Raw genomic sequence first — 22,127 nt, forward strand, 5'->3', positions numbered from 1 at the left:
AATGTTCATCATTATTTGCACAATGATGTAAAAGGAGAAGTTCCAAAAGAGAAGGTCATTCGCATTCGCTGTCGGTGGATATGAACAAGTAAGTTTCAACAAAAAGAACAAAGATATATCGTTCTCGTTATGTACGTGCTTCCAAAGCATTCATATGACAATTTAATTGGTCGTATTTTGCAGTGAATACTACGCGTGTGATCTGTACAAATCAAAAACGGAGAAATTGAAAATGGTGGTTTGAAAAGTGCCAGGCAGGCATGAATTTTGCACATGCTCATCGATAATATCGATTGAACCGACACGTTCATCTCGATCAAAGTTTCTTCTCCAGAGTCCAAAAGTCACAACGTTTTCTGACAGTGTCTCCAGAGATGTGATCGCCTGAACATGTCGCCTTGCCATGTGCTGATCAAATGCCCAACTCTCGAGTGGGAACAAGTCCATTACCACAGTATTTGGTATCATTGTGGTATTGTTGTTGTCAACGCAAGTCGACTTGACCTGAACGAAGTTGAATATCCCCGACGAATTCCGAATGGCCCCACATGATTCGATCGTCTATCATTGGCGCACTGATGGATCGCGCAATTCATGATGCCTACTCTCACTGTTTTCCCCGCGGACGAATGCCGTCGAAAGCCATCAATCGATACATCGTCGGTGGATTCAGGTTCGTAAGATTCACTTTGAATTCACATTCAATTCCTTCGTGGCGCAACGTTTGCTCGATATAACCATTCTCTGCAATTATTTTCATCGTAGAATTCTCCAATGTTTCGTACAACATGATTAAACGTTGCGATTTCTGTTTACGACGGAACCCGTTGCGGATTTTGTATCTTTTGTCACTCTGTAGAGTCGCATTTGCCACTGTATTTTGCATCTTCTTCGGTACGTCCGCTATTACCATTTCCTCGTGATCATCGAATGCCATTATGGCACCAGCGATGTCTTGACGTCCTGAAATATCGGTGTCAAATCGATTAGTGGAGCGGTTGCACACACAAATGTGTAAATACATTTTATAAATTAATTTCAACAATGTTTTGATTTTTCGCGGCTACGTAGCTTAAAATCTGGACGACATAAGACAAAAGTTCGTTCACAAACATTTTAGGTTCTCTTGTGAACTTCTCGAGAGTATTTTTTTCGGAATTTTCATAACCCGTTTCAGTGTAGTTTTGATACGAAATGCGCGCAGATTATTCGCAACTGAATAGTGCCCTGACCGAATGGGCTACTTCTTCAATGCGAAAGGTTGTCTGAAAACTTAATAGCAGGAGGTGCGGTAGTTCAGAAGATATATCAATAAATATTCACACAGTGGCGAAAATTCGGTTCAAACTTCGCGGCGCGGCAAGGTATTTGCTTACCCTGCGCGTAACACTACTGCGCACTCGAGCGCGATCTTCAATTGTTGCGCGTGTTGTTTATAACCTCAGTTGACGACGTTTTCTCGAGGTGTATTCTTTAGTCTATCATTTATTACGATTCCTGCCACGACATGTGAGTTCCGTACTGCCGCGGACAATATTTTTGAAGCGTATTCATCCAAGGTAAGAATTCAACGATGTGTCGCGTATCGTAATACCGACTGTATAACTTTCATCACTCATACCGCCACATTACGAGTATAGTACGTATGGGTGAAAAATTTTACAGTTCCACGTAAATTGTTACTTGTAACTTTTGAACTACTTTTCCGCCCACTACGAAACTTGCAGACAGACAATCTTTGGCATTGCAAAAGACATGGTGTATGAAAAATTCAGCAAATTCTATTAGGGCACTATTTTGTTATAGAAGATTTTCGAAGATTTTTTGTCAAAACTATACTTTAACGGGGCACGAAAAATCGCACAAAATTATTTTTATTTCGTACAAAGGTCTTTGCATCTATGCGAAAATTTTGTATAGGAACTTTTTCCATATATCATCTGTATTTCGATCTCTGCATGTTGACTTGAAAAAATGAGAAATCGTCAAAAGCTGATTTTTCGACTAGCTGTTATAAGAAAATGATTGGTCAGGAAGATCTGAAAACATTCAGATTTCATGCTTTCAATACGAACTTCAAGTGATTAAAAGGGCGAAAACATCAAAAGTGGTCAGGGAAAAAATCTGTTTTTTTCGTTCGATTTGAGGTTAGATCTTCCAAAGATACGATTTGTAAAATCCAGCTTGATTCTCATGGAAAACGGACTTGAAAAAGTTCACCGGTTTAATTTTGTTTGAAGTACGATATATATATTATATATAATATAAGGTTATGTTCACGATCGCGTTAATCAGAGAAAGAAATGTTTAGTTAAAATCAGAAAATAAAAATATTTTTGTTACGCTATCTATATTAATGCGCTATCTATAGATAGAGATTTGAGTTTAAACTAATTAATTATATGGGAGATGTGCAAGAGTCAGTCAAAAGTTTTTTGGATTAGCCACTGGAGTCGGGCGCTACAATCGGGCAGAAACGAAACGCGCTGGGTTACAGATTTTTCAGTCGAGCTCTAGACATAGTGACGATCAGAAGTGCTCGAGACAGATAAGTAGATTTCGGTTTCGAAGCAACAGCGACACGAGGGGGGAGTCCGTCAATTTTGAAGTTGAATATGAGTATACGCGGATGCATATCAGAGGCGCCTGGATCTTTGCGGCGTGGACACCGGGTGTTCATGTGGCCGCGTAGGGATCCCGGCATCTGATTATAAGTAAGTAAAGGAATATCGGTATTCCCGTCTCAATTTATTTTGGGCTAGAATAAACTGGAAGGAAAATGTAAAATTGTCACGATTCAATATTTTCAGCCCTGAAATAAGAAATTTTACCGACTCAAAGCTTTCATATACAAGGTGGCGAGGCTGAATGTTACGCATATTATTACTTTCAAGTGTAATCTCAAAATTCCAAGGATATTCAGTCAACTTTTCCTTGAGACGTGGTCAAAGTAGTAAAAGAATGGCGAAAATGTGCAAAAATCGCAATTTTCGACGTTGCACCGCCGCTCACAAAAATCTGAAATAATTCACAGGGGTACTATACACCTAAAGCAATGAAATGAAGATAAAAAAGTTTTGTTACATGGACTCGATTTCGAAGTATAACGATGTTTAACTCGAATTAATTTTTTTCGGTACCTTGGGAGTGGTCCTTCGCGACTACATTAATTCACGTAAAGGGTCTTTTGGTAATGGATATTCATAATTTTTTTCATAAGGATCCGTCACTCGAGTCTTGAGATAAAAAATGAAATGCATTTAATGGCATGCTTTCATGTATTTTCTGGTTACTTCCCTAGTTATGGTTCGATTGAAAAAGTGACCTAAGTGGCGCTCCGAACCAGTAACTATTACTTTAACTGGTCGGTTACAGCTAACCGAATTATACAACGACCCCAAAAACTAGAGGGTGGAAATGAACGCATTTATTAAGCAAGTTTTCCGGATATAATAAAATGACAATAACAAGTGATCATTCCACTTTGCCAACTTCTCTCGCTGTGGTTACGAACATAATTGATATATTCCGAACGCGGTCAATATAAAACTTTCATCGTGCTTACCAGGGCAACAACGACCATAGCTGTTTTCAGTAGAAAAGTTTCCAAAGATTGTCCGCCTTTAAGGGTTATTAATTAATATTTTCTAGAATTTTGGGAAATGATTTCGATAATTTGTATTTTTCGGGAAATATTCTTGTGCTATTTGGAGTCGTTTTGACTTGTGAATTAAAATACTCAAAACACATATTCGATATACGCTTAAAAATTCAAACGAAACTCCGCCAATAGATCTATTTTTTCTTTATTCATACAGTATAAGGTTCCCAGCAAAAGTACAAATATAAAATATTCTTAAACTCATTTTAAAATTTATTTACAATGAATGAATCTTAGTAGCTAATCGTACACATGAATAAATGAAAATCACTGATTCCAAAAACTGAATAAAAACATAATTACAAATACATGATTTCGGCGTCCTTAAGAGGATGCCAAATATAGTCAGTCTTCGCGTACTTAGTAAAACGTTAATGTTTTTCATTATCATCAAAGCTTACACAGGACTGATGTGAAAATACCGCAGTCACCGCAATTCTACATGCAATTCCGAACAAAAATACGCAAAAGCTTTTGTGGTCTATATGAAAAGAAGACTAGGAAATATATTCCTGTAATAACTGTTAATTCAACTACAAGAATATATTTTCTTGTCATTATTGTTGCGTAAATCAAAATTTCTTTGCGCCTACTGCAACATTCTCACATCGCGATCGGTAAGGTGTGATGAATTTTAGTTTATTGATTATAAGTCAAATATAAAAGAAAGGGAAATAAATAGACAATTACGAGAAATAGTTGTTGACGAAGAGAAAATTAGGCATTTATTTGGGTCATTTTGGTTTAAAAAGTCAACTATAATTTAATAGTACAGAATACCCAATTTATAGTCCCTGCACGTCGCAACCCAACAAACTTGGTTTGTTTTTACACAACTCTCTCCTTCTAAAATCGTAGGCCTACTAATTTGCCGATCTGCTGATCCGCTGATACGTCCGAACTTCGGTTCTTACTTTCGTCTATCAAAATATATACATCGTCACAAAACGTTGACTGATTCATCCTGTTAACAGGCTCGATTCGTTCATATTTTTATATCTACTTATGCTAGATATAAAATATTAAAGGGCTTTTTTCATGGTTTATCGTTTCTGAAATAGTAATAGTAGCACTCATACTTTCAACCACTCAGGCACACCATTGAACAAATACAATTTAATCACGTAAACTCACACTCGAACGGTCCATCGTTGAAGCATTAGGTGTTGAATGTACGTGTCCAGAAGTAAGACTTGTTAAAGGTCGTTTTATCTGTATACTGTACGGTAATTATTTGTGTGCGTGTGTAAGCATGTTTGCTTGTGTGTGTAACGTGTGTGTCAAGTTATACGTATTGTTGATGACCGAACGAGAGAAAAGTGGATTAGCGAAAGTAACAGCGAACGACGCAGAAAAGGTATGAGTTCGAAAGGAAAGAGAGTACGTACGTGTGACCGGATGCGAATATTCCGAGCAGTTGTGTAATTATTCTGTTGTAGTATAATGAACTATTTATTCATTACAAACTACGGTCCTTTATAATATAATTGGTTTTAAATATCTCATAATATACTTTTGATGCATGTTACCGGCACTCCAACGTCTATTTTCTATTTAAATCTACCTCTTCTTCTCCCGTTAATTATTTAGAATTTAAGCCTTGTTATCACACTTATCATTTGAATAATTCCAGCTGTGATAATAAGTATAAGATATTTCAAGTAAAAAAAACGACACTTTTCAACGATAAACGGTATTAACAAAGATTGTTTATCCATACCATGACGCTGATGGGAATACACGATTTAAGTTTACAATTTTTACTATATACATACACCTATTGTCAATAATTTATGTACAGAATGGGTGAATGAATGACTGCAGGGATGCATGCATATTTGACATGCTGTTAGCTATTAGTATAAACGAGATAATAAAAATAAGAAAGAAAAATGATCATAATTTTCAGATCAGACAGATAAAAATAGTACTACAAATTAATTTCAATAAATGCTAGGCAACGCAAGAATAATCTGCGCTATGATAGATAAAAATAATTCAGAGACACACCCATCTGGTCTACCGTGATGGTATTCGAATCCCAACCAACAACTAACTTTTTTAAAAACTCGCAGAATAAGTTCTTAACAAAATTCCCAGGCTATGACTCGAAGCGAACAGTGACATTAGAGTTATATCGTAAGACGGCGGGTACAGAATGTCGCCCCGGGGATTGTCAACCTGTTACCAAAGCAAGGGCAGTTTTTCAGCTGTTTACCTTCCGGCACACCCACATGTAGCGCGTCTATACATACGGTCTACTTTCGCGCGTGACGTCGAGGGCGAATAATTTAAACTGTCGCAAAGACGGGAAAAAAAACAAGGAAACAAGTGATTTATTGAAGTGGCCAAAACGCTCTGGTATAGCAATTTTCTCATCGCTACTCGTTTCCAAGTCCAAGCAATAATGTCATTTTTTTCAATTTTTTCATCCTAAAGACTGCGAGCAAACTGTATCAAAGCTCAGAAAACTCGTATACCAGTCTGTTTTGGTAACGCCATCCTCACCGGACCACGTTTGTTATCACTTAGCGCTAAAAGTAGTGAGATGGAATGAAAATAATCCACGGATAACGCGGACCCAGTCAAACTCAGAGATTCTAGAGCGAGAAGTTGGGATAGTTAAATTTAATCGGTGATTCTCGACAATATTTGTCTTCGGTACTTGATCGCAACATAGACCAGTGCAAAAAGGACAACGGGAAATATGGTACACAATATGATATACGGATATATGGGTGATGTTAAATCGCGTTCAAGATCGGGGACTAGCGGTGAACAGTTGTCAGGATTATCATTCGTATTAGCTGGGAGCGTCACGTAATTATCGGCCGTGTCGTTGGACTTTTCAGTCCATCCAAGAAAGAATTTCCTCACAATTCCAAAAACTACCAATCCCTGCGCTTCCGAGCTCAGAACCATCGTCTGTACCATCTTCCCCGTGGAGATCGTTGAGTTCATTGTAGACGGGATCTCATAATACCCGTGCTGCAAGGTATTCTGAAAAACCAGTTCGTGCTTTGTTTGGTTGTAGGTAGTCTTTATTTTTATGCTACTGAAAGTGACTCGGGACGTTCCGACCAGGCCGCATTTATCGAGCGAATTACTGCCACACCTAACGATTGCACAAACACTGGTGGCGAACGAAGAGCACTTTTCGCCAAGGACGTCATCCTTTCCAGTGTAGGCAAAGAATTTGAATGATTCTGTTTTTCTTGCCGATAAATCGGCGGTAACTTCGAACTCGCATTTGATGCCATCAGCCTCCCATGTCCATTGACTAGTATCATTATCGATTTTACTTGTGAACGGTGTAATGTTTGCATACTTCAGTTTGATGTCCTTGTTACGAACGACACAATCATTTCCTATCGGTTCGGTGACACTTTGACTTATTTCATCGATCGAGACCCTCCCCTTTCTGGGCACAATATCGACAATGGCAGAGTTGAGCCTAGCAGCTTTAGGGTCGTAGCCTGCACCTGCAATACCGTTTGAAATACCGATTAATTTTCATCCAGCGAAAATCTTTACCGCAGTAACTTTACCGCCGATATCCGCCATTCGAAGTACACTCACTCATAAATATACCGCCTACGACATATTCACGGCCTGGGTAGTATGGGGCAGATATCACGGTTACATCCTTAGTCTTGGACCACGTCAGCTGCATCTGATAACCTTAAAGTTCAACCAAAATGACAATTATTTGAGGAGTCGAGATATCTGATGAAAATCACTTATCCGATATTTGCCTCAATTTGGAAAGTCGAAAAATGGAGAAATCAATTATAGAAACGATTCCACCTGTCACTTCCAAACAGTTTACTAGTATATTGTGTACCAAGGGCGTAAAACGGGATTTTTTAAAGGGAGAACTGCAACCACACGAGGTTCAAAAACCTGCTTCGCCCTTGGTGCACACCATATTTTTTGTAACGCATGTACGGATCATTCTCATTTTTTTGGGATATTAAGCGGGGCTGATGTGATCGTTTCCTGATACGGCAACCACGTACTTATTAGATTATGTGAAAGAATTTCGCTTATTAGAAAGAAAAAGAGTGGGAAGATATTTGTTAATTAGTTTTGTTAGGAAAATAAACATATTTTGTCACAATTATTGATAATTTTCTTAAAGATATTGAAAAATGTTGAAAAATTTTTTGCCGCATAAGCGGGCAAAAAAGAAATTTAAAAAAAGGCCAGCTGCTCGGTGTAGCGGTCGTTTTAATTATTTTTTTGCCTGCCAGTTTAAAAACTGTTACTTTAGTCTCGCGTAATGCGTCAAAATAACGCGAAAATCGTGCACGTATTACGACAAAATATTTCATCCGTAACCATTCAGCTGCTCTAAATATCAGTGTAAGGTGTGACTGTGATCGAGAACGCGCGAAATTTTTCAGTCACTGGCTTGGACCGTATTATTTACTATTTTGTGAAACTTTACGCATATCGTAAAACTCTATTTGTAAAATTCATGAAACGAAGTCAGCGAAGCTTGACGGTCAAACTTTCTTACACAGCCTTGATTCCAGTGGGATAAAACTCCCACAGACTTGTAACCTGGTATTTTCTTATCCATTTGCTTGCGAATTATAAACTCATACATACGTAGATAAGCATATAATACGTAGCAATTGCAACACAAGCTACATATGTATAAAGCATCAGGCATCTTTGCCAGGTTAAAGTTTTCAGTTTTCGTGGAATGAAGTTTGACAATTTCAAATCGACGCGTATACGGACCAGACTGGAGTAACAAAGCTTTTACACTACCCTCGGAACTATAGAACGTCTATTTTTACACCTTTAACAATGAAGTTTTTTCTAATTGTCTTCATTATTTTTCAATTACCATAAAAATGACGAAATAGAAAATTCATAAAATGAGATAAAAAATTGCAGCTGACTGAATAGATCCAAAAATCGGATACCCCAAGTTATTGTATAATGTATGAATTAATATGAGAGAAATATAAGATGCATGTCAGACAGTCGAACTTCAAATTATTAGATCGAATAAAAATTTTTTGTTTTTATGTTTTCGAAATAATAAAAACTGTGGTCATTACGGTCATTCGTAATGCTCAGGGTAACCGTATCGTACAAATACTTCATGACCATTTCAGACGAATTTCATACTATTTCGTTACTATTGCGCAATCATTTGGAACCATCCGATACGTGTTCCATAATATTGCATGTCATTTCAAAAGTATTTCATACCATTTTATACCCTTTTATACCATTTCGTAGACGACTGTCTGAACTATGTTATAAGTGGATACCCCCTCTAGTTTCATAACGTAATTAAACGGTAACTCACTTGTCGAAAACGGCAGTACGGTCACCCATGCTAAAGGATATACGAACTGTCTTACGTTCTTTTCTATTAATGTCCGAGCTGGTTCTTCGTAGAGAATATCGGCGCCAATCAGCACGCCAAACGTTCCGAACGGGGTACTAAAAGCCGTGGCATTTAGTTCTTTCGGTCGATTGAATTCGCCGAATTCGTTGTAACGATAATATTTCCGGTACCTACGGAAAAGTAATATAATCCTCGAAATCTCAAGGATTTCATTAAAGCTGGGAATGTCGGATAAGCGCGGAATTTTTGCCACAATTGCCAGAGAATGTCTTTGGAGTAGTAACGTAGAAAATAAAACTAAACTCTGGTATTAAAATCGTTTGTTAATCAAACATTGAAATTATCTAATACACTTGCAGGGCTGTGTTTGCAAACAAAGGCTCATTCGCTAACTTGGCTATCACTTTCGTGCAGTTTATTGGGTACGATTAAACTCTATGAATGAGTATAGTGTGAAAGTAACCATAACTATTAGGACAATGTTATAGCTATCATCGGGAGGATTTACATATTACTAAACGGGAAGTAATTTTTTCACCTTGCGACTATTCTCCCTTCCGAACTGAATACCACGTTAGAGGAGTATAGACAGTTGTCTTTCTTTTCAACCAGGTTGATCACTACGTAAAGTTTACGCCTTTCTGCCGCACACGAAATTTTATGAAGAACCTGAAACCGTTGGAATCTTTAATATTTTAATATTGAAAAGGCGCGCAGATTGGGGAAAAGTGTTATTTGATGACTCACCTCATGAATACCGGATTCATTACATGGCAGGGAATTTTTCTCAGGATCCGGGACTTCGATAGACCAATTGCTCAAAGCTGATCTATTCGGTAAATGTATCGAAGTCAGCCCCAATTCAGGAAATACTATGATTTTTGCCTGCAAAGAAAACAACTTTAAATAAATTTCCGTTTTAAGATTTGTGATCTCAAAATCATATGATGTATAGGTAGAACGATAAAGTTCGCAAGCGTTCGTCCCGTAATTTGTCTCGTTTATTCAGTAAATTGTGTCTCTTTCGTCTAGAAAGTTTATCTCGTTTGTTCGGAAAGTTATTAAAATTTGTGGATTAGATTTTCATGACTTCGATCGACGTTTTTATTAGTTTCATTATTTCTATTGTTTTTAGTGCACTTATAATTTTGGTTATCAGCATTATCAACATCATCATCATTATTATTGTTATCGTTGTTGTTGTCGTTTATACCTCGCTATATCCAGTTACAGCTTGACTAATCGTAAGTTACATTTTACGAATAACAAAAACTGGTTTGATAACGGTTTAAATTTTATACTATAGCATTGTAAACAGATATATTTCCGGTGTTGAGTAACTATCAAGTGGGGGGGGATACTTTCAATTAATTTTATCAACAACTTTTATTAACTCCGTCGTTAAAATTATTGCAACATAAAAAAACGTTGTGTACATCATTTATTGTTTTAACGAGTGCAAAAACAGTCACGGATTTGGAATTTCGTGTAATAAATACATCCATCAAACTTTCTACATCTAAACTATCGGCTTCGGTTGAATAAATATTTAACAGAGCCACGTGACTAAGCCGGTTTTGCGACATTTTTACGGATGTCAAGTTCCCTAAATCCTGTACACGCATGCACGTAGATAATTTTGGGTACCAAGTGGTAAATTTACCAAGCGGGTGTTCTTTCTCTTTCGACTTAGCCATCTGGATAAATTCATGATGCTCGTGACGAAAAATTTGCCGTAGACCAATGAAGTTATTGATAAAATTACTAACCACTATGTTTCCTAACCTGTGAGCACTGTAACCGTTAGTTTTTATGTTTAAATTAAATCATTTAATTAAATGATACGATTAAAAATTTTTTTTTTTGATATCTTAATAACACGCGGACAATAAAGTTTTTCACTTTCACTTGGAACAGTCGTGTTAAACTACGAGAAGGGACGTCAATTGTACAATTGAGGAGCTGAAGAAGAATTTTAATCTAACTTTTTTCGAAAAAAAAAAAAAAAAATGTAATATAAAATGTTACATGATGCAAATTGAAGTGCAAATTTATTTACTACTTTCAACTGAACTGCATTTGGTATCAAAATGTGTGCAGATTTGGGAGTCCCGATTCCGAAGTTGCCGTGCCTATTTTTTTCTATAATTGTGATCGCCTATGCTACAGACCAGAGTGTTTTAGACCGTGGCTGTTCACTAGATTCAGAATTCTGGACCAACAGTTTCAGACATGGGCGTATGCCGATGTTGTATCAGATCGACGATTCTCCAAAACTGTACCCTAATTTAAAATCCGATTGATTGGGTCTCGTTAATCAAATAAGCAATCAAGCAAGCAAAAAAATCTCATTTAACAATATTTAATTTTTGCTGCACGAATGTTTGAATGAAAGAAAATCTAATACAAATTATAAAGTAAAATATAAGGAAGAATAATACAAATGAAAAGTATAAAATCAAACTGAATCCACGCTTTATGGCAATATACCTATTTCTCTTAGCCTTCGTGATCGGAATCAAATAAAATTTTCATACGGAACGCAATAGTATTGCAATTTACCGTATTGCCTCGGTTTCGACAGAGTGAATTTTTCCAAGCAACAAAGTTGTTTCAACACAATACCTCGAATTCGTTAAATAAGATACTCTTTTACGAAGTGAATCTATCGACGTGACAATTTCCAAGTTTTGATATTCTGCTATAATTTATGGTGGTTACCTGCCACTTTGGCCAGGTACCTGAGCTATGAAGTACGCGTTTAGTCAGCTGTGCGCTTTGCATCAGATCTGCTACCGAGCTGCCGAACGTCACCTGATTTCGTTCGGTTAAGTTCGTTGTCGGTAGAAGTAAGGCGTATCTCCCTCTCGAATCGTCGTCAGTCTGTCCAGTGTCGTTAGCGTGGGAAGATCGGAAGATCCGTGAGCGTAAACCTGGCGGCTGTTGGTGTGTGCCCGACACCGGGTGACCGGTCTGTATGTACGGTAGAATCAGCTGTTCGTTACAATACACGTGGAAGGTAATTTTACAAATTCGCTGATATTTTCAATTTATCCAAAAATTTACTTCATAAATACATCCACTCAAAGAATAGTGAAATTACAAATCCATGGGTAAATATTTTTCTGTGATCTGGGTGGATGTTGCACTATTCATTTCGTAAGTTTACCCTCGAAATTTTATATAGTGTAGTATTTACAAGATAAGATTCTTTTTTTCACAAATAAACTTCACGTCTATTTTATAAGGTACGACGAAAATAGCACGATTTCTTTTATTCTTGTGTCAAAATATATATACAACACTAGCCGTCCTTAAGTTTAAGATTCATTCGTTCATCCATTCCATCATTCATTCATTCCGTGTGTCAATTCTTTAAAAGGGTGTATATTGTTGAAATTGTAAATAATAGTCTTCTCATCGATGCACTTGACTCTTGGATTTCACTTTAGTGATTTTGATTCTTCCTTTTAAACAGTCTCTCTTTAATTTTGATCTTGTTTTTGGAGTTTTTACTTTTTGGGTTTGAAATGTCTGTCTTGATGGTAACTTTGCTTTTTATAACACGTTAGTCGCTCTTTCGTAGCTGATGTTCTATTACCGAGACTGGAACCTCCGTACCTTGTTCCTCCAAGAGAGTCATTGGCCAAAAGACCGGCTTCTTATGAACGTAGTTGAAACTCGTGAAGAAACACACCGCGTGTCCCAATTCCATGGGTCAAACTCTCATCAGCTCTAGTTGTGACCATTTAGCGGGCTTACTCGAATCGTTAGAGTAGTTATCGCTAATTAAGAGGAAGTTCCTGTCGATTTTAACAAAAAATGAATATATCTTCGACACGATGCTAATACGTAGCAGATTGTTCCTTTCGGACTAGATGATTTATAAGTAGGTATTAGGATCTAACGAAGTTACGAAAATCATCGAAATGTAGAAAAAATTACTTTCGTGTGTACGTGTCACTTATTTTAACTATTTTCCAAACCGATTCAGGTCATGATAGCCCCGTTCTATATTCAATGCCGATACGCAAAAATAATTGAGTTTCACGCAAAAATCTCAACGCAAAAGAAGAACCTATGATTTGTGGTACTTGACGGACGATGTTATACAATTGAACACACGCATAGGTCTACGAATTTACTTTTGGTATTTATTGGAATTCGGGCCATTTTTTTATTTCTGTTTTAATGGAAAATGTGGCAGAGTGTTGTTGTACAGAATTACGTATAGAACGGGGCTGTTAAGCCCTTTTCCGCGTTTGAGATACATGTACTTCGATATTTGGATATATATGTATGTAATATACGTCAACATCGAAATCGACCAGGGCATCCTCTTAACGGAAGACCAAGAAATTGATATCGTTCGGTTGATATTGCTTCAACATGTTGAGTTACATCAAAAAGAACATCGCATAAAATCTAGAGCCTTGCGACGGAAATAATCTACTACCTTACAATAAGCTTTTCATAATATTATATGGTAGAGGGGATGGGTTGCCAGAGAATGAAGACATAAAACTATAGTAATTCCTCTAATGGGTTTGTTGAACCCGTTTATTATGACACGTTAAAGTTTGATTCCAATTTCGGCATTGTATTACGTATAATTTTCGTTACAAATCCCAGTACACTGTTGACTCTCATGAAATATAAATTAATAATAAGAGAAATACCTTGAATACTGCACTTGCATCAGCGCTCACTGACTTATACTCTAGTTTTCGTACATCCCTTTTCGAGCATCGATGTGGTGTCCAGAAGTAGTAGTTAAATGTCCCTCGTCAATTCGTTGGATTCATATCAACTGGAACTTGAAGGGTAGTCCGCGAAATTGGTCTGCACGACGTCCAACGGCGAGTTGCGCGTCGCAATGCGTTACATTTGTAAAAACAGAATCATCACCATTAGATTACCAATGTCACTGCCACGACTTAAAACTACCGTACTGCAGATTTCTCAGCGTTCCGTAAAGTTTTTTCACCGACGATTTGTACCGCCTTCGCTACAAAATTCCACTCCGATTCTGCAGCTTTGCAGAAGCAGGTTGTCAGATTGCGGTCCGAAAAAAATTCGATAAGAGTTACTAATGTGCAGATGATAAATGTAGAATGCGGTTCCGAATTCGAAGTGTCAATTGAACGTTTATACGCATAAATTATGCGTGGGTAGAAAAGTAGCTGTACCTATGCGATCGAAATACCTGGCGTATATACTACCTGGATGTAATGTATCTACGACTCGTACTGTACATATGTACATACATATAAAGTCGAGAACTTGTAGTGGCGGTTGATCGAATTACCGTTTGCCATGCTGCAGTCGAACTCCTCCCTTCTCTCTCTCTCTCTCTCTCTCTCTCTCTCTCTCTCTCTCTCTCTCTCTCTCTCTCCCTCTCCCTCTCCCTCTCCCTCTCCCTCTCCCTCTCCCTCTCCCTCTCCCTCTCCCTCTCCCTCTCCCTCTCCCTCTCCCTCTCCCTCTCCCTCTCCCTCTCCCTCTCCCTCTCCCTCTCCCTCTCCCTCTCTCTCTCTCTCTCTCTCTCTCTCTCTCTCTCTCTCTCTCTCTATCTCTTTCTATCTATCTAAGCCTCTCAGAGCTGAGACAGATAATCGCGTTAGACGTTTCAACACAAACCATCAGAGACGCTTGGAGGTATCTGCGTGTCTTCAACGCCGCGAACGCCTTGTCCGTGCAGAAGAATTTCTGTGAGTCGGTGTGTAAGAGGAATTGCACAGTGAATGAAGGTGGAGGTGCGGTCTGAGATTTCGTTTGACTTTGGCAAACCGTTCAAATTTCACCCTCATTTTACAATCTGCAATCGACTTTCTACGCAATCACAAGACCTTCAGGCTGATATATTAAGTAAAAGCTAATTTATCAAGGCTCCAATTAATTATTAGCCGGACTCAAGGGAGGAATATAGATATGGGGAAGGATCGCTGAGGTATAAATCGATCTCAGAATTTTCACCAATAGTTGCCGCTGAGGTAAACTGATACTTCGATTTTTCCCACTTCTCAAAGCGGACTGTAGAAGGCAAGGAATTGCCACCGATAACGCGCGTCAAAACCGGCCAATGTATTCGACGTAATCTCAAATGCAGGCCACAACCGTACCGGAATTTTGTATATTAGATACTTCCGCGTCATTTAACCTTGCGGAAAAATTTCCATCGGTGCAAAGCAACCTCTGGTTATACCTCAAAATCTTTATTGATCACTGACCGAGTGATGGAGGGAATGTTAAAATCTCTATAACCGAGAAATACGCTATGTTGCAAATCTAGTGGAAAGAACAAATGTTGCCTGTCCGTGATTCTTGCGGGTATGTGAAAGATATTAGAGGCCGTTCGATCGAGTGATTCGTCATCGATGTGAGGAGAACGGAAAATTGAATTTACATTTTTTTCACCTGATTGCAACCAGCAGGGATTTATCCACGTAGAATGATGAAAAGAAAAAATGATTAATCGAAAATTTAGTTTTAGAATTCGACGATTTTCAAAATACCCCGTAGAACGGAGCACCTGTATAAACGACCGCATTTTTATAAACAATCATGTATTCTGAGCGGGAATTAAAATATCTGGCGCCATCGGTATATATTTCCAATTTCGTATTGATCGTTTACTTTGTTCAACTTTGTTGTACGATTGTGTATGTTTCATAGTAAAAATTCTCTTAAAATATAACTTCAACGAGTGCGAGAAACTGCCAGTCAAACGATTTCGAAACATTCGTCAATATCGGATAACGACACGCGATGGTAAACGGGCCTATGAATGTACAATATGTACAACACGTCTTGCGAAGTTTGAAGACAAATATCTACACTCTGCATTATTTATACACGTCTGATGCACGGCGTATGTACAGTAAAATATGTTGTACATACATACTTATAATTTGTGCACGAGGTTGATAGCCAGAAAATAGAACGTCTGTCGCGTGTTCTTCAAGTACTAACAATAATTAATTATTAGTGCACTTGTAACTCGTCAAAAGAATCATATCGCAAAGTATTTCGATATGAAAATAAGAATGTCGGCGAGATTTCGCATTAATGATTAAATTAACAGCACACAACAGACTTTGCCTCATTATTCGTCCGGAACGGTACTTTCCGTGTTATCTGCAAAGCTTGTGTAAGTTACAGCCGTTACCTTATATCTACGAAACAGCTTTATGATTATGCTAGTTGATACAGCGCCGGAAGTAGAGGTTTGACCTCAGTTCTACAGGAACACTCCAACAAAAGCACAGTGTATTGTGAGTAAATTGAAAATAAAGACAAATTTATTGTCGTTGCTGCATCAAGTCATTTTGATGAACAACATTTGTTGTAGACAACGAGCGATAAAAATGATAATTTTTAAACTTGTCGTTAATTCCGTGTCAATCAGAGTGAAATAAATATTCCTTTACTCTATACTACTCGACAGTTACCAAGCCGAGTGAATCGAGGTGTTTTATACAACGCAAGCATGTTTTACGCGTTTTTCCATGCGTGTTTTCCGTTCGCAAAGTACCCGTTTCTATGACGGCTGAGTGAGTCTACGAATGCGCATGCGCGGAGTACTGAACAGATGACTTTTAAGTTCTGGGAGCTGAGAGTGGTCTTTTCAGTACTGCGCACATGCGCCGTCGCGAACAAATCTGGCAATGTGAGATCCTATCCTCAATTCCGAGCTTCGTGAAAAAACGCCCAACATACTCTTGTCATGTAAAGAATTGTGCGAAACAAGGAAGCTACGGTCTATTTTCAATATTCGTCTTTGACTGGCACAAGGATACTCGCCTTTGGCTAGTGTCCTCGTAGTGTCACGTGAACGATTAAAGTGTTTACATACGCGGAAGACCATTTAATTCTTTCCCAAAACATCGAATCGATTTTAAACTTTTTGTGATACGATCGTTTTGATATTAGGACGTAAACTCTGGTCGGCTAAGGCTGATAAATTATCATATTAATTAATAATCCAATCATTTTCAAAATATGATATCGAAGCCTGTTACGCGGCTTTATACATACATGAAAAATCTGTACGATATTTGTTCAGCTCTAGCTCTCCAATGGGCACTTTTCAATAAATAGCATGATCATTTTACGAGAAATTCTCAATCTATTCAAAGTTCTGCAAAAGAATGAGTAGTCTCGTTAAATCTCTCAAATGGAATCCGTGACACCACGTTCAAGGCACCTTAAGTGATGCATTGACGTCGGCAATATGTAGAGTACAGAACTAACTACGACACAGTTTGTGTATAAACTGTAGAAGGGTAGTTAGGTAAAAACATTCTTGTCGATTTTACATATAGAAATCGTACGTCGTGTCATGCTATTTTTTGGAAATGATCGAGTGTAATGAAGAAATCATTCTTGATCTTATGCATCCGTTTACAAGTTTAATGAAAACCGTAACTTATGTATAACTTGAATATGTCGGTCAAGAAGAGTCATATCGTCATGATCAATTATCGATCTTTGTCGCCAGTTTTTTGTCTCTAGACACACAACTTACATATTCTTTGGAGACAATTTCTATCTGCTTCTCAAATTCTTTAGCATTTAGTCTCATAGTTTCCAAAGGATCGTCCGGGATGTATTCGGGTTCGTATTCGAAAGTAGCGGCTTTGTACGAATCCTGAACAACGAGAAAACTGATTTAGTGACATTATGCGTTTTCGTAAAATAGTAGCCGTGGATATTTGAATGTATTTGAGGAAAATAAGTTAATGTATGGAATGATATTCGTACCTGAGCTGACTGCATCTGGGCGATTAGCAGTATCAAAAGTAGAGGACGTATCAAAAACTCCATCATGACGACTTTGCCCCGTTGTATGGCGACAAACTGATTTCGTCTCAAAAAAGCTGGCCAACTTCTGCAATAATTGGTAATCATCATTAAAGTGAATGAAACGAGTTAATTTAGTTTATGTGTCAGTGTTCGTTGTTATTTTTTCAGTTGGTCTTTTGAGCGCTACAGTGCTATAACATTTGATTGGAAGACAATAACACTCAACGATAAAGTTCATATCAAGTTTGTTTCACTAAAAAAAAACATAAACAATCGAAAATATTCAAAGAGAGATGCATGGATACACTGAGTAGTCTCAACCTGGTAATACAATCATCACAAGGAATAATATGAAGGGGTAAGAAATTTATTTCATATCGCGCATTACTCCAATAGACAACAATAGGTAACATTAACAGTGTTATTATGCATGTACAAGGTTTTAAATGTCCAGAGATTAATATGGGGATGAGTAATTGATCACAAGTGAGTAATTGCATAGCTGTAATTTTACTCTGCCGAAATCATTGTAACATGTTCTAGTTATTGTCAACGATACGTTATGAATAAAAGCAGTATTATTTGTAAAACCGCAAAAACCAATGTACAGTAACAGCAGATAAACGTTCTAATGTTCATTCGAATAAGGCAGTGCAGTCCGAAACTAAAAATATTGTGAAATAGCACGAACCCCCAATTTTTTATAGAATTGTGCGGATAAAACTGAACTGCATTTTTCTGTTTCCAAAAAAATTTAACACGTTTGGTTGCTAACTCTGGCTGCTGACTTCAGCGTCATTTCGTGTAGAATCCAAATCGTATTTTGTTTCGGACCGAAAAAAAAGTTAGCCGGAAGGGAAAGGCATTAATGAACATTACTGTACCTCAATAGATTTTGGAGATTTGAAAAATTATTTTGAAATAAATTTGAAATCTCATCTATACATATATAGCGCGTGCGAAAATAAGTTCCAAACCAAGTTCACTGGCTCCCGGACTGCATACTGAGTCACGACATTGTCTCTCCTTTCACGATAATTGACTCATAGACTTACGCCCATCAAAGTAGTCGAGTTAGCTTTTCTTGTTCAATAATATTAGCAACTCGTATGCGCAGTTAAAACTTCTTACAAATCTTCTGAAATCAAATATTTTTCCGTCTTTTTCTTCTTCTTTTTTTGTAACTTTTTTGCGCTTACCAAGTTTGAAAGCGGATTTCATCGCAAACAAAAGACCCGAGATCTGCTGTGTCGTCAGTAAATCGAATAGCCGATGTTAAAGTAGCATTTCCGTTAATGAGATTCTTACAAGTCTCGAGCAAAAGATATTAGTTACAGTACAACTTTCCAAAATTTATTACTCAAAATTTCACAACAGCTTAGGCGTGGATAAGAACAACTTTTGGTAATTTTAATTTTAATTTTAGCAAACTTTAATAATTTTTCATACTTTATGACCGCAGTATCCGATATGAAACGCTGTAAATAATCGATATGACTCATTGAATGTAACTACCAGTACCATTCTAGCGAACTCTGCTTGTCGGGGAATGAGACAAAATAAGTCGATAGTCGCGTACACATACGTACCGTTTGTCAATGATTCCGTTTGACTCCCAACCCCGCGTGATAAGCAAGCAATAGCCTCAATTTGTAAATGTTGAGAAATTTAGCAACCCCACGGTCTTATATGCAAGCCTTGCAGCTTCGCCAAATTTTGTCGATGGAGGTGTTTCAACTTTTGAGGCACCGTTGTTGTTAACTTACGTTACAGAGAGTCAACAATTTGTTTCTATCTCTGTTCCATAGTCTACATTTACGACTTATCCAATCGCAGCGATCCTAGTGTTCACAAGACGAAAAAAACAGTGTCCAAAAAGTTGAAGAAATGACGCAAACCATTTACGTAGCTAGCCAATTTTTCCTCCAGCGTGATAATTCTTGGAATTCCCACATCATGTGGCTTTGTGAGTGCGGTAAGCGTTCCGGGCAAGTACACCGGGAAATGTATAAATATATACGTAAAAAGACAGACATACTGTATACGGCATAACAGCTCGGGCGTATCCCGAGAATAATTAATTAAACGCATTAAGGAGATGCCATGGGATCGATTTCGACATGACGTATTTACTTCCAAGTATCGAATTCTACGTATCTCAAACGTGAAAACGGCTTTAACAGCATCATTCTATACACAATTCTGAACAAAAACACTCCAGAACATTTTCATTTGACGCAGAAATAAAGAAATGGCATGCAGTCTACGAATTTATTATATCGATTTTGTAGAATCTGTCCCATTTCTTAATTTTGCGTCAAATGAAAATCTATTGGAGTGTTTAGTTTATCATTGTGTACAGAATGAGGCTATCGCGTCTTTTTCCGCGTTTGAGATACATGGACTTCGATATTCAGAGATATACTATACGTCACGCCGAGATCGAGCAAGGCACGCCCTCAAGGAGGTTCGATACTAAAACGAAAAAAGTTACACGAACTTTATTCTTTTTTTTTTTTTTTAATTAATAGTATTCGATGAAAAAATAATTATGTGAACTTTTGTAAAAAAAGTTACACGCACAGGATGAGCGTTGATATAGATTGATTCGATTTCCTAAAATTCCTGCATCAAAGAAAAGTAGACATTCACCGATGCGTTCCTTAAATAAACGATTCTAAATAAAGTAAAACATGTATTCTCTTAATGCGACGCAACTCAAGGCAACACTGCAACCATCGACACCACATGTAGATTATTCAAATATAGATATACAAGAGCGGAATGTTGCCGCATCTTGCGTATAATTTTTATACATGTTCAAATCAATTATTTTCACAGAAATTAATAAAGAAATCACTTGTTTCACTGATTATTCGCAGAATAATCATTTATTCTCGACCTCTCAGAAACTTGTTGACTTTTCATCAAAAATATAAAATACATGTAACTCTGTACGTATATTATTTAATACGACTTGTAACCGGTTAGAAAAAATTTCTAGGAGAAATTTGTACATCGTTTTAAGAAATTTAAAATACGCACAAAACAAACCTCAAGTCCAAGGTCATAACAGTTGACTACTCGGGCGTTGAACTCGAAAGGAGCATGCGCACAACGCCTTTCTTCGGGTCATTTTTTAGTCTACTGCGTCTCACAACACTGAATCGGTTATTGTAACTTTCTTTTCCATAGTTGGTGCACTTGTCTTTATTCACTAATAGTTTAATGCTTACCAAATTGTATTCCAAGGCACCATCATTTCCTTCCCGCCGTATTTCTCGCAGTATCTTTTCTTCCCGGCGTAGCTTTTCGCCGATGAAACCTGGCGTTGCCGCTAGTGTCGGCTTACTGGAACTGCCAGATATTCTGCGACCGGTCGGTCGGCGAAGTGAGCATTTCTCGAGCGATGAGCAACTGCGCACGATTGTCGTTGGAACGGATGTGGACGGGAGTTCGAAATACATGCCGCGAATTGAGAAAGAGAACATAAGGCTTGAACGATTTGTCGAAATATGTTGTAGCGAATGGGCGTAATGATTTTAATTCGATATATAATTCCAGATTGCAGCTAGTATGTTGCTCGTCTATCCATTGCTGCCTAATAAACTTCAATTCGTCGCTCCAATCGCCGTTTGAAACACCGAAATAACTGTGGAATTATTTATACGTTAAAAATTAATTTCACTCCACGCGTATGTTTCGATGTCTCGTGAAATGGCCGAATCAATGCCTGCTCGTTTCAGCAGTATCCTGCAGGGGCCTGTTGGGACCCTCTTATACGGTCCCCGCCTTTTCTATTTATAGACTTCTTGGGGAATTTCACAGAGCACAGGCGTACGATTAGTCAGTGACGATGAGTAAAATGTCGAGCCTTCAGGGAATCAGAGATATTTATAGTATGTTGGAGATTCATAATTTTCCGAATGTAATCGTAAGATTTTTCGGCCCGTTGTAATATCTTGTGCAAAAGATGTTTGCAATTACATGCTTCCACCTATAGTATCACCTCGAATTCTCCTTCTCAAGATCAGTAGACGCGTTAACAGCTGTTCTGGCGTAGCAATGAAGGGATCTTCAATTCTTAAAATACGCACAAGTATCATTATTAAACACAGACGTTGATCGAGACAACAAGTTTTTATTGGGCTAAAAAGAAGTGTATTTTTCAAATATTCGTTACGCCTAGAGAAACTGTTTGTTCGAAACTCAATGATCGCCGGAAATATTTGCAATTAATTCGTCGTTGAAGACGATCAAATTATTATTTTTCAACTAGACAATATCCTTTGA

General features: G+C 37.7%; 2 protein-coding genes across 5 annotated transcripts in view; one reads left to right on the forward strand and one right to left on the reverse strand.

Annotated features, from left to right (window-relative positions):
* Window positions 1-3,808: 3,808 nt before the first annotated feature.
* Window positions 3,809-21,336, reverse strand: LOC124217479 (biotinidase-like). Of its 2 annotated transcripts, XM_046623157.2 has the most exons (9): window positions 21,071-21,335; window positions 17,793-17,919; window positions 17,557-17,679; window positions 9,780-9,917; window positions 9,571-9,701; window positions 8,991-9,202; window positions 7,241-7,342; window positions 6,990-7,143; window positions 6,469-6,661 (listed from the first exon to the last, which is right to left on the reverse strand). In XM_046623157.2, the coding sequence occupies exons 2-9, from the start codon at window positions 17,856-17,858 to the stop codon at window positions 6,619-6,621; spliced, it is 969 nt and encodes a 322-aa protein (XP_046479113.1). In that variant the 5' UTR covers window positions 17,859-17,919; window positions 21,071-21,335; the 3' UTR covers window positions 6,469-6,618. The 2 variants fall into 2 exon arrangements, with proteins under 2 accessions (XP_046479112.1, XP_046479113.1); XM_046623156.2 differs by having other exon boundaries at window positions 3,809-7,143; window positions 21,071-21,336.
* Syt7 (Synaptotagmin 7) overlaps window positions 11,939-22,127 on the forward strand; it is a 212,340-nt gene continuing 202,151 nt past the window's right edge. For 2 of the 3 annotated variants that reach the window (XM_069135528.1, XM_046623161.2), the window contains exon 1: window positions 11,939-12,051. The gene's annotated coding sequence lies outside the window, so the exon portion shown is untranslated. Of the gene's footprint in view, window positions 12,052-18,174; window positions 18,193-22,127 lie in introns of those variants that run through there. The other variant, XM_069135529.1, reaches the window with a different exon arrangement.

This window comes from Neodiprion pinetum, chromosome 4 (assembly GCF_021155775.2).
Source record: "Neodiprion pinetum isolate iyNeoPine1 chromosome 4, iyNeoPine1.2, whole genome shotgun sequence".
Taxonomy (NCBI): domain Eukaryota; kingdom Metazoa; phylum Arthropoda; class Insecta; order Hymenoptera; family Diprionidae; genus Neodiprion; species Neodiprion pinetum.